The sequence below is a fragment of the Lycorma delicatula genome, chromosome 1, assembly GCF_047948215.1.
Source record: "Lycorma delicatula isolate Av1 chromosome 1, ASM4794821v1, whole genome shotgun sequence".
In the NCBI taxonomy this organism is placed as follows: domain Eukaryota; kingdom Metazoa; phylum Arthropoda; class Insecta; order Hemiptera; family Fulgoridae; genus Lycorma; species Lycorma delicatula.
In genome coordinates, this window is record NC_134455.1 from 179,029,703 (window position 1) to 179,044,103 (window position 14,401).

At 29.1% G+C, this 14,401-nt stretch overlaps 1 protein-coding gene across 1 annotated transcript in view; it reads right to left on the reverse strand.

The window, feature by feature from the left end:
• LOC142318226 (uncharacterized) overlaps positions 1 to 14,401 on the reverse strand; it is a 165,527-nt gene that overhangs the window by 38,247 nt on the left and 112,879 nt on the right. The window contains exon 7 of the mRNA XM_075354792.1: positions 4,848 to 4,990. Coding sequence (XP_075210907.1) covers positions 4,848 to 4,990 — 143 coding nt within the window. The remainder of the gene's footprint in view (positions 1 to 4,847; positions 4,991 to 14,401) is intronic.

Here is a 14,401-nt window from a genome sequence, read left to right on the forward strand (position 1 = left end):
ATAATAAATATTTATTTAAAAGAAAAGCAAATAAAAAATATAAAATTTTGATGAACTCAAATAGATTTAATGAAGTCTGAAAGGACCCCTGTTTGGATAACTAAACAGCTTAAGAACTAAGGTAAAATCATAACTATTATAAGATTACTATTAAAAAAAAAATGTTAACACCATAACGAAATATACAGATGAGTAAACAAAAATTGAATAGAAAATAATTGGTTTCAGATGGTAAAACAATATTAAATTCTATGAAGTATATTGATACTTTGTAAAATAACAAGACCCGGTCTAAAACCTCCTTATCATTGCCAAGGATAAAGTGAATTTCGAATCATTTCTTGGTAATTTAAATTAATGATGCAAGGCTTCATAACATATTCAACCTATAAGGGTATGGTGCACAGTCAAGCAGCAGTTACATCGTACGCATGGGGGTATGTTTTCTGATGGCATCAGATACCCGTAGGTAGCTCTGCTTTGTCCTAACTGCAACTGGCAGACGACCACATTCTCTTGACAAATTTTTCTATATTAAGAATCCCATGGCAGTACAGCATCTGTGTTCGGAGTTCATTATCTAGTGTGGCAGTCCAGTAACCTTGCCACTTTGCTTGAAGAGTTTACTTTACAAAATTAAAAAAGTCAGCAGTAGTAACACGACTGATGAAAAATGGCTGGCTACATGCGTCTTTAGTAGTGGAATCCACATGTTCATTACCTGGAATTCCCTCGTCACTAAGGATCCAGCAGAAACTCACTTGTGTATTGTGACTGTTCAAATCATTAATTGTTCTATCATCAGATTTCACAGATGATAGAATGCCTAGAAAATCTTCTAAAGCTTGGAGTACACTACATAAGTCGCTACAAATAAGGTCATAATGGTATTTTGAGTTAAAGATTTCAAATCTTTATTGATGGCATACAGTTCGACAGTGAAGACACTTGTGATGCTAGGTAGACCTATAGGTTCTGTCATTAATGACAAATATGCATCCAATGGTGACATTCTGTTTCGACTCATATTGTGTATGTTTTGACCCACTGGTATTGTATAACATGGATGGTCTTCATACCATGACTTCACTGGAGATCAGCGACTGGACTCAACAGCCCCTATCAGAGCTATTTATAATTACACAAATGTCCCTTTTTAGGGCTAGCTCTACAAAATTTCAAACAGCACTTCTCAGGGCAACTACAAGATTCTAAGGTGCCATGTGCTGTCGAAGCAATTCAGTGACAATTTATAATCTTTTTATATTAATGAATTCTTCTGCTCTGAAATTACCAGTCGCACAGTAACTTTCCAAAACTCTGAATTTTCAAACATCCAAATCTCCTGTTATTTTGAATAATAATTGATGTTCTACTATATTGTTATTAAAATTATTTTGTTTTTCTGCTTATCAACAAATTCATATCCAAAGTTGACTTAAACAGTTAAGTGAAACAATAAAAATAATTATACATTTATCATGATTAATTTAATTAAAGCTAAGTGTAAATAAAAAAATTAAATTGAAAAGTTAAAAGAATAGAAGTAACTTATAAAATAATGTCTATTAAAATTTAAAAAAATATATTTTGATGGATATATTTTAATATTCTTTACATTTTGACTTTTTGAAGTTGGCACCAAATTAGAATAAAATTTATCAACTTTACCAACCCCAAAATTTGGTGCCAACTTCAAAAAGGTAAAGTTTTTGAAATAGTTTTTTTTTTTTTGCTTATTACTAATGCAATTTTTTAGTTTGTTTTGTAGTTTTCTTTTAGAAGTTCTTAATTAATTTTTTTAATTTTATTTTTCTGTGCAGTTGATGGATCTGCTAAAACAAATATCATATGAAAACACAAAACCAAGAAATTTCCTGTTATTAAAAGTAAAAAAATTAAGAGAAACTGTTACTAAGTGTAAGATAACTTTTTCTGGACTGCAATTATAAACATTGTATTTTTACTTGTGATTTCCACCTGATTTTCCTGAATTTTCAAATGAAGATACTTTGAATATTAGAATGACATCTGGGCATATATCATTACACTGTAACAATGCAATGCTAAATAACAAATTTTTCCTAATGTGTACATTGCATTCTGTTCACCTAGTAAACATAAGCAACTCCCCATGGCCCAGTGAGATGAGGATGATATGTAAAAGAGGTGAAGTCTTGTACAGACTCAGGCCAATTACTCCTGAGATGTGTGTTTGATTGAAACAACCACCAAAATGCACCAGTATCCACTGTCTAGTAATCAAATCCATATTAAAGTAACTAACTTTTACTAGGATTTGAACCTCAGTACCTACAACTTCGCAAATAGCTGTTGAGCAACTGATTTATTGATGAGTTTACCACTAGACCAGCCTAGTGGGCATTGAAAATGAATACAAAAAATTAAAAATTATCTTCAAATCGTCTCTGTAAACAAAATAATTTTTACTAAATAAAGTCTTCCACATAAAATTATTAAAAAAAAGTAGTTTAAATGGATCAGTGGTTTTTCCTTTAAAAAAAATTCATACAAGTCTAACTGATTAACCTTCTTAAAGGCAGTTGAAGAGACTAAGTTCATAGATTCTATTTAGACTAAAAAATACTAGCAATTTATGCAACCTTTATTGTATTAAGTTGCACCTAAACACAACTCTATTTTATGTGGTGCTGTACTGAAATTCAGAAAAAATACAGTTAACTATTTGTATTATTTCTTATCCTATTAAACAGTAATAGTGTGAGAATGTTAAAAAAAAAAAGAAAAATACAAACTAATGTTAATTTTAAGGAACTACAAATATATCTGATAAAGGAACATGGACAGATGAGAAAAAAATCGATCTCTTTTACCGATGATTAATGGATGATCAGATAATGATGAATAAAACCATATGGAAAAAAATAAGTTTAAAGTAATTTTGCTGAAATTTAGTGGCTGTAATAATACAGTGACAAAATTTAAATATAAGCAGCTGACTGAGGAAGAAATAAAAATTGTCAGTTTGTGATTCTTGCATCAATCCTGCAAAAAACCTTTTTGGAAAATGTCATTAGTGTTGATAAAACATGGGTTTTGGTAATGACTAGGAAACCAAGTGCAATCATATCTCATTGAGTTGGAAAATCATTAATGCAGTCAAAGAAGTAAAGTTGATCCAGAGTCAAGGTCATATTGATTGTTTATTATACTAAAAGGTGTTGTTAATCATTAATTTACCTCTTGTCAATAATCAGTAAACAAGAATTTTTTGATAGTTGAAGAGCACTTGAGAATACAATTACAAAGAAGCACTGACAATGAATCAGTAATTCATACAGATATTCTACCATAACAGTCTCTGTTTACATGAAGTGTACGCATGTGTCATTTTTCAACAATAAGTTTTTAATGAAACAAGCACTGATTGTTGTTCTCAGCTTCCTACTCTTTCCCAACTTAATCCCTGTGCATATCTTCCTGTTTAAAAAACCATTAAAAATAGAAAAACAATCTCCAGAACCTTGAAAATAAACCATTTATAAAATAGAAGAAATTAAGAAAAATTCAACAGGTCCTACACAATATTACATCAAAAAATAAAAGGAATTGTTTTAAAATTATTAAAAAAATGCATTAAGAGTGCAGAGAAGTCCTTTCAAGAGGATAAGCCAAAGTAATATTTACAAAACAAATTACTGAAACAAAATTTGGTTTCTCTGTAGATAGTTCTCATCAGTATTTGATATGAAACATGTTAGGACTACAGTGTATTATGAATCCAACAAATATCATAGCAAAGAACTTTTAATATTGATAAGATTACAAATCACCAAATATAATTTCTAATGATTTAGCACTAAAGATGAAGCATTTATTTGAAACTGATATTCTTATCTCTTCTAATTAATCTTTTTAATGTAATTAAACTATATTACAATTTGATATAAAATAATTAGTCATATTATAATTTCTGATTGTTGATGCATTTTATTAAAAATTAAAATTAAACAATTTTTTAGTATTTTTTTATTACCAAAAATTTATAATAATAATAATTTCAAAATTGATATTTATTCATACAAAGATCATTTACAACAGTATAAAAAAAATAAAATCTGAACAAAAACTGAAAATAAAATAGTACTTGCATATTTTCAACAAAAACCATATTAATCAATTTGACTCTCTAACATGGTATAGAAGGAAGACTATTTAATTACTTTTGTATGTTCAACGTATAAAAATTGAATATATAAAAATAATTAAATAGATATATGATTATGAATAACTCTAATATGGCCTGAGTGGTTCCACCACTATTAGTCATATGTGACCAAAATGGCAATGTAAATGTTAAAAAGAAATCATAAATTACAAACATCTTTAACAGTAATGAAAAAAATTTATATTTAGGAAAAGGATGTGTGTGTGTGTGTGTGTGTGTGTGTGTGTGTGTGTGTGTGTACTTTTGTTTATAAAATAAATTTTACATACAGTAGGAATTATTTTTAAAATAATCAGCCATTCATTTTAAAGATATTATTTATTATTGAATAAATAATATTATTACAATTTTTTATTTCTTACAATAATAAAACAAATTCTTGGATGCTAAAGTAAAAAAAAAAAACTATTTCAAACATATATATATATTAAAAAAAAGATTAGTTAGCAATCAATACAAAAGTTAATTTTAATTATTAATAAATTTATGAATAGTGATTCAAAGATAAAATTTATATATTGAACATGTAAAAATAATTGTTAAATTTACATAATAGATCATTATAAGTATAAAAATTACTTTTAAACAATAATTAATATGTGAGCATATTTTAATATTTTACATATTTCTAACGTACTTTGATGTTGCAGGTCTTGCCAGTATACCCTCGGCCACAAGTACAGCTGAAACTTCCTATGTGGTCAGTGCAAGTACCACCATTCCGACAAGGTGAAGATTCGCATTCATTATATTCATACTGACACTGATCTCCAGCAAATCCTGAAACAAATCATTCTCTTGATTTAATTTCTCATCAAATCTTTATATATATATATATATATATATATATATATATAGTTTAAAAAGAAGAATGCAAGGATAAAAAAGTTGAAAAAACCTTATATCATCCACAAGTGTCATTTTAATAATTGTTCTTTCCATCACATGACTACATTGATTTCCAAGGATGAACGTATAGTGAATGAGTTATTTCATGTATAATCTTCTGAGCAAATGGTACACAAATTTCAATTTGTGTTTCCTCATTGTGAAGTTTGCAGTATATAAAATACTATTACATTTGACAAAAATTTTACGAGACTGGGAAAGTAAAGATCAAAAGGGTGATCGATGTTAACCACAAAAGCTTTTGCCCACCAAAAGATTTTTCAGAATGTCATCTTCACAAACTGGACTTTAGGTTTTTAGGTTGCCACTACATACAAATTTCTACTGAATCAGGACTATAAAAAATTTAAATTGCATGCTTACTCACCAGTGTTCCTTATAAAACAAAAGAACCAAACTGTGAAAGTCAGTTACAATATTATCACTAGTTTTGATCTTTTGTTCATAAGAATAAGATTAAGGCCTGAATGATGTTTATTTGAGTGACAAGATTTTGTTTTACCTAAATAAACAGTGTTATGTGAATAATCAAAACTGCCAAATACTGAGCAATGAAAATTCTCTCACTTTCCATGAACAATTATTATACATACATAAAATTTCTATCTGGTATAAGTCTCCTACTGCTGCATAGGGAATAAGTTCACCATAATTTAATCCAATAATGTTTAGGATATTGATAGAGGAAAAGAAGAATGTTGTTTTTACAAAAAAGTGTTGTTTGTCAATAAACTATTGTTTTTTTTTATCATCACTTGATCTGAAAATACTAACAATTGCCAAGATGATAAGATCTTACACCACTTGATTTTCTATTGAAATGCTTAAAAAATGGATTTTTTCAGAATAATCCTTAAACACTTGATAAAAAACAATTTACTTTGTAAGTGAAATTTCATTGTCCAAAGTTGATGCAAATATCATTGATTAGGTAAGGGAACCTCATCCAAATTAAATGAAATTACTTACAACATAAACTGTTAAACAAAAGGCAGATATGAATATTTTGTGATTTGAATACTATATCATGAAAAAATAAATAAAAAATATATCATGAAAATTCAGATTGCATCTTTTTGCACAAAGATTATTATTTATATTTAAACAAATGAAGGGATTATTGCATCCCAGATTTATATGGCATGAAAATCAGATTCATGATGAATATCTTTCTTTCAGTTAACTAAGTATAAGTGCAAATCATTCTGAGAGCATCAGGAGAGAATTGAAAACAAACTACACGTTTACCAGCCAAGAATTCACTGAAGACAAGTAGAATGAAATTTAAACTCTTACTCAAAAAGATTGGCTAATTACTATTAGGGAAATCTCATGATAAACTTGAAATCAATGATGGAAGTAGAAAACAGTAGTAAGAGAACCAAACAAATTTCAAAAAGTGAGTGTTATTGGGTTCACTGGTTTTTTTTAGACCAGGAACAAAGAAAGATAATGGGTTACTGTCATACGTCTTCTACAGCAATATGAAAATGATAGAGGCAAGTCTTTAATTCTATAATAATCTATAATGAAACAAGGGGGCAATTTTAACCCACAGTCAAAACGAGTAAGTGTGCAGTAGCAACATTTCCATTACAGAAGATGTCTACTATGAACAAATCACCTCTGTTATGGAAAGCAAACCTTGCTCTTTTACTTTGAAAATAATATTTGGAAAGCAACCTCAATTTCTACTTTCTCGTAGAATAAAGAACCACTTCTTTGTGTATGCTATCATTTAAAAAGATAAAGTGAAAGTTTGCAATTTGATTGAATCAGAGACTGGTCCAGTTTTTTGTCTGTTTCCTCCAGAGTACTGTTTATTCTTTATTCGCTACTTTAATCATGGAAAACTGCAATAGTCGAAGTAGGATTTGCTTATCCACTCTCCATACAGCCCAGATTTAATTTTTAACTATCTGGAACCATCTGTTCCATCTCTGGATGAAATTTAGGAAGAAAGAAATTGAATTGAATGTGAAGATCATATTAATGATACATAATGGATCAAGAAGCTTCCTGAGCACTGGTAGCGGAGTAAACTAATGAATATTGTGTTGTCTGTAGATACAGTCTAGTTTTTTTTTATAAATATGATTGTATCTCTATTAACAAAATTAAACTTTGAGAAATCGCAATGCAAATTCATTTTATTCCCTTTGATTAAAGGCTTTTACTTCTCTTTGATTTAATAATAATAATAATAATTAATATTTATTTTATTTCTGTTTCAATTTTTAAAAGTTTTCAAATTATTCAGTTTTTTTTTTGAACCAGGCAAACAGTTAAAAAGAATACCGTACTTTTAAATGTATGGAGTTTCAGAATATTTTTTATTAAAAAAATATTCTGTTAAATTGTTAATATTGTTATCACTTGAACATTTAGATTTTTGTTCACAAAAAAATAATAAATAAATAAAAAGCAGATTCTAATATAATGTACATTTAGAATGAATTATTACTAATCATTTAGTAAAAGTAGGGTTGAACTGACGGTACAGATCACTAAGTAGAGTTATAAGACAGAGAAGTGTGTTTAACCACACACTTAACAAATTTCAAAAAATGTCTGTTATTACACCAAAGAAGGAAGCAATAAAAAGATATGAGAATTATCACATTTTAAGTCTAAAATTTCAACACATTAAGGTAGTTTAAAGGCTTACGTACAAGCAGAAAGTATGGGAAAAGTGAATTAGATGAAGAAAAATTAAGGTTCAGAACAAGAGAGACCAATTTGGCCTTCAAATTAACCTTAAAAGGGAGGGTTAAGAAAAAATTATACATTGTCCCAGACATTATGCTTTTGGTAGAAAACAAAAATGAGTTAGAAGGAGTAAAAAATGGCATGGATTTACTACTAGCAAAGAAATTCAGTTTTAAAATAAATAGGAGTAAAGCAAAGACAATGAAGTTTACTAGAAAGGAAACCAATGTTCAATTAAATATTAGGATAGGGACATAAGTTGAACAAGAATGTGCAGAATTTTATTTCTTATGTGATAAAATTACAAACTATGACTGAAATAAGGTACAGGTAAAAAAGGAGACTAACAAAAAAGGACAGCATTGTATAAAACTGATATAACTAATATCAAATTCAGGTCTAGAATTATGTAAAAGGTACTATGCTGTTCATAATACAATGTTCTGGCTACTGATTTATTTAAAAGTCAATGTTCTCACTCCCATGAAATATTTAACCAAATCTTTATTTACAAATATCAGTTAATCTGTGACTTAATAAAAAAAATTTGTTATTAGTATATTCACTTTTTTACCTGGCTTACTAAAGTGAATGAATTACCAGTTCTTTCATTTTTAAAAGTAAATTTTTGTAACTGAAATGGCTATAATTGTAAAATGATCAATAGCTTAAACTTGTCAAAAACTTTTAAATCTTGCAAGAAGAGATTAATTATTAGACAACAATAGACCTTATTTTTAGAATCTTTTTTAGGGCCTAATATGTTTAATATAGACTTAAAGTATAGTAAGGCTAAAAAGTATACAAAAAAAGAGTATTCTGTTTAGTTTTTATGAAGAAAAATTTCAATCTTAATATGAAATGTCAGTCTCAATTATCAGAAAATTGATTGGGGAATAAAATAAGATAAATTTTTATTATTATAAAATACGTTATTAAGTTTCAAACTTAAGCTTAAAAGATGCAGCACAAGTTGTGTAATCAAACTTTCAAGTGCTGGTAACCAGGGAATAAGAGAACAGGAAAGAGATGAATTACACACAAACTACTTTGTTCAAAATGGTTCAGTTTCTTATTTAATAATTACAGTACACTATTGTTCTGTTTTGTATTTCTTATACATATACACTAGCACAATAAAGATTAAGAGCATTAAATTTTGATGAAAACTTAAGACATTCTTGCTTGATACCACTGCTACAACACATAAAGTATATGCTGGTAAATCTGTGAGTGATACACAAATTAAAAAGTGGTTTAGAAATATGCAAAGCAATGCTCATAGACTTTTTTTTTATAATCAGGATGTGTTCACTATGATCACACTCCAAACGACCAAAGAATGAACAGAAAGTATTAGTGGAAGTTTTAAAATGGTTACATGACTCAGTAAAAGGGAAATGGTCTGATTTACAGAAAAGTGATGACTGCTTGCTTCATCACTACAACACGTACTTATTGCAATTTATCCAGTAATTTCTAATGAAAAATGGGATTTTACTTTTTTATCAGCTCTTTATCAAGGGTTTATCAAGGAAATGGAATATCTAAAACTCTTTAATGCTTAGAGCTGTCTAGAGTTGGATGGTAAATCAAAGGTATATACAAAAGCAAAAAATAAATCCTAAATTTCTAACCTAGGATAAGTATTTATTCAAAATTACTATTTTTCAAAAGTTTGTATGACATCTGTATTTATTACAGTGCTGTCACTGTTATTATTTATTTATCAGTGTCATTATTTTCTATACCACTTGACTCATCATTTTTTCATCAAAATTAACACTACTACTTATCTAATCCTTTCCAGTCCATTTAGAATCTCTTGCAACTCTAAATTACACATTTCCATAACATTTTATATATTTTTAAATAAATATGAACACGATTCAATAAATAAATAAAATATAACCTGAATGATATAAACCAGCGTTGTCCAACAGGCCCGTGGGCGTCATGGCGCCCTTAGTTTCGTCTTTTGGTACCCATGCCCATTTGCCAATTTTTAATACTAATTCACATTTCAGAATAACGTTATATTTTACATCTTAAAAAGAATATAAAAAATATATTTTAGCCGTTATATTTTCCAGCAGTTCAACAGAAGTAATTCTGCCAGCCTTTGTAACACGTGTTCATTTCTTTGTCATTGTTGTTGACAAATTCATTTCCTTTATAATGATATAAGTAGGCATAAGACCCTCCTAGCAGGGGGTCCAGCTCAACAGAACAAACTATCTAATTATCAGTCATTTGGTGGTCTGCTCTCCACTCATTAGCATTCTTTGTAATAAATTTCAAACTGACATTCTTTTCTATTCTTTTGTAAAACTGAATCCCTTTCATTATTTGTATTTCGTAACATTGATTTTTAATAAATTTTAACCTGATCTTCCTAAAATAGAAACAGATGTTTCCCTTAAGGGAGAATTTTTGAATTAATTTGTCTGTGGGTGTGGCCAGTGAATTTTCTGTTATTTAGAAAAACCAATGTGCTTCTATCTTTCAATCTAATTAAGTCTTCAACTAATATGGAGATGAATTTGAAACATTTTAACAATTCTGACTCTTTGAGTACAATCCAATTCTTGTATTTTAACTTCAGTAAAACTTGGTAGTTGTAAAGTGAAGTAGGCCTACGTTCTGTTGGTACAATTTATTATGTTGTCTCGTGCTGTGATATGTTGTACATTCTACATGTCATCAGTGTTTTTAAAGTGAAGTTCTTTAAATTATGAGACATTATTTTAATGTAATATCTAGTGTAGTGTTACATGGCTAACAGGCAAAGAACTTACAGCTTTAACAGTGAATGGGAGAACCAATATTGTTTTATTGAATATAGGGGAAATTCTGTGTGTTAATTGTGTAATGCTAGCATGTCTGTTTTTAAAAGAAGTAATGTAGAACAACATTTTTGGATTAATCACAATCAGTTCGATAACGAATTCCTTCTGAACTGAGAAAACCAAAAGTGAAAGACCTTAATTCTAAATTCCAATTGCAACAATCCATGTTTACAATACCTGTTCAGGACACCAGTAACTTGACAGAAGCTTCTCACAAAATCTGTTACGTACTAGCTAAAAGGAAAAAACCATTTAGCGATGGAGAAGTAGTAAAAGAAGCAATGATCAGTGCCGCTGAGTCTCTGCTCGAAGGTCACAAACATAAATCTGCACTTATGTCTTCCTGTCTTCCTTTAAAGGTCTACAATTGTCTCACCAAACTGTTGCTAGGCAGGTTGAACATATTTCTAATAATTTGGAATCTCAATAACATGAGGATTTGCAATTATGTGAATATTTTTCACTCCAGTTTGATGAAAGTACTGACATGTCTGATATTGCAGAGTTGTGTGCATTTATTAACATAGTTTTCTATGATTTCACAGTAAAGGAAGAGTTTGTCAAAGTGTTGCCACTTCATGGACAAACTAGGGAAGTAGGCATATTTAATGCGTTCCTTAAACTTGTCAAAGATAGTAACTTTTCACTTTCAAAGCTTGTTGCTATAACAGCGCCTTCTATAGCTGGTAGGAATATTTCTATCTCTGATAGATTTCTATCTCTTTGTGCTAAGGATGAATCAATTTCCAAAATTTATTTCTTATCTTATTGCATTATCCACCAGGAAGTTTTATGAGCAAAGATTTTAAAGTTTGATCATGTCATGAAAGATGTAGCTCATGTAGTGAACTATATCAGATTGTCTTCTATACAGCATCAATTGTTATGAAATATTTTGAATATATCAGATACTCAGTATGGCGATGTAATTCTTCATGCAGATATAGGGTGGCTTAGTAGGGGTAAAACACTGGAACAATTCTGCTGTCTGCTAGAAACTGAATTAAGAAACTTTTTGAACCATATTTTCACGAACTTGATGATATATCTTGGCTATTAGATTTACATTTTCTGGCAGATATCACCTCAAAATTAAACGAGTTAAATCTCAAATTACAAGGGAAGTATCATAATATTTTACGTATAAGTGTACTTCCCCATTGTTTTTAAAGAAAGTGAAGTTATGGATTACACATTTAAACAGAAATTCCCTTTCACACTTCCCAAATTTCAAATCAAGAAACAGTAAAGATGGTGAGTCTGATCTTTCCTTTTACGCTACTGATCTTGAAACACTTATGTTTGAACTTGACAATAGATTTAGCCAGTTTTTGGTACTTGAAACAGTAATATTATTTCTTAATAATCCATTCGCTTTTGTTGACGTTTGTGAACTTGGAAATAGGATGTGTGAAATATTCGGAAAGTATAAAATTGAAGAATTAGAAATGAAAATTTTAAATTTTCAAGAAGACGTTTCTTTAAAATCCTCATATGCAGTGTCTAACATTATATGGACCCTGGTGGACAGAGAAAAATACCCCATTCTCCTTAGTGTTGCACTGAAAATGTATTCATGCTTAGGTTCGACATATCTTTGTGAAGTTGCATTTTCATCAATTAACATCATCAAAAACAAGTACCGATCCTGCCTGACAGACTCCCACCATGATGACGCGTTAAGATCAGCTTGTTCCAGCTACACACCAGATTTTACACAACTTGCAGCAAGCATAAAGTGTCAAATTTTGCATTAATTATTTGGTGAATAAATATAATTAATTTTTGTTTCATATGTTTTCGTCTTTATTATAATTTATAATTATTGATTTGGTTAGTAGCAGCAGTAGTGTGGAGATAGATGAAATGAAGCCTGGCGCCCGCGCAACCTTTGTAATCATTCAGATGCACCCCTAGTTGTAAAAAGATTGGACAGCGCTGATATAAACAATATCAATCATCATATGAAAATCAAAATAGAGGTTCTGATAACACATTTAGCTGAGTTCTCAACTTTTTCTTCTCAATAGTACAATTATTTAATATTTGTTTATATGGAAGTAGTTTAATGATCCTCCTCATGATGTAAACATGAGATTGTATTGTATGCTGGAAAGAATTAATTTCTTTTAAGCAAAACAATACCCAAATTTAGGAGGCTAATTAGTTTTAAATCTTTAATAAAATATAGTGTATAAAAATCAAAATCTGAGTTTTAATATGTAAATCTAGTTATTTTCCAATATATGATAATAATACTCATGTTATCAATACCTTTGATTTTAGAATAGATATTTTCTCAAACTTTGGTGCAGGTTCTTAACCATTTCATGACATTTGCAGCCACTTTTTATGTTTAAAAATATTGCTCCTAAATTTTAGTTTTCAGTTCAAGTATGTGATGATTATTCTGAAAACTCATATCTTTTAATTACTCCAAAAGGAAAAATATACTAGTGTAAGGAGAGTTTGATAGCTACAAATCATTTGAGATAAGTGACAACCAACAAATTCTCATGCTATGACTACTGGTTCATTAGCAGTAGGGAGTAAGTCATTTTTGAAACATATATTCTCAATATTCTCATGCAATTCTCTCTTACAGTACAATAAACTTCACCAAGTGCAGTTTTATAAACATAATAAAATACCCATTATATAATGACAGGAGGCTGCACATTCAACACCTCTTTATGTGCGTATCCATGTGAAACCAAGTTTTATGCTAAAATAATCACAATCCAGCACTTTCACCAACAAAGGCACAAAACTAATTAAAGTACTATAAAGATTTGGCCTGTTTAACTTAATGAACAACATTAATGTAGTAAGCATGCAATTTTAAGATTTTTTGAGAATAAATTTCTAAAAAGTTTTCTTGATGAATAAGATAATGTCTTCTACATCCTCGAGAATTTCTGTAGTAAAAAATGATGGTCAGCCATTTTGTTTCTGAACTCCCTTGGTCATATGGAATTTATCTAAGACATAATATCATTAATTTATTGGAAACTGCTAGCAGGAGAAATTGCAACTGAAATTTGTTTTCATGTCTGACAGATTTATATGTGAAATAAGTCTATTTTAAACTTACTCTTATCCTTAAAAAATTACACTAAACAATACAAAGGAATGATGTTTTACAAAACAAGGTTATTTCAACTTGCACCACTATCCTTGCATATAATGCTTCCATTTGATAAATAGAGAAACAAAAAAAAAAATTACCATGCATTATGTTTAAGATTTGTAACCTTTCATTATAAACATTACAGTTTAATTGTAAATATGAATAAAATAAAATTAAATCTCTAAATTTGGGTACCAAAAACTGGAATTATTACGTAGAAATTCATAATTAGTATAGCTTTTAAAACTAAAGTATTAGCCAGTGTACATGTAGTTAAAAATTTTAGTTGGATAAGTGCATTGATGCACCTATTTATTGTACTTTGATTCATTCCCAACCCTGACTAAGATTTTGTGGACCTGTTTAGAGTGGTACTATTAGGGTTCCTATGCATAAACCTTTTGTTTGACAAAATGCCACTAAAATACCACATTTTAAAATATAAACTTGTGAAACAACACACCATACTAAATTTTTTTAAATAAAACATTTTTAATGATGTACTTCAAAATGTTTGTTTCAGTTACAAACAAGATAAAACAACCAGACTACCTTCAGTGTCTGGTGATATTATTATTAGCTTGCTGTTATTGC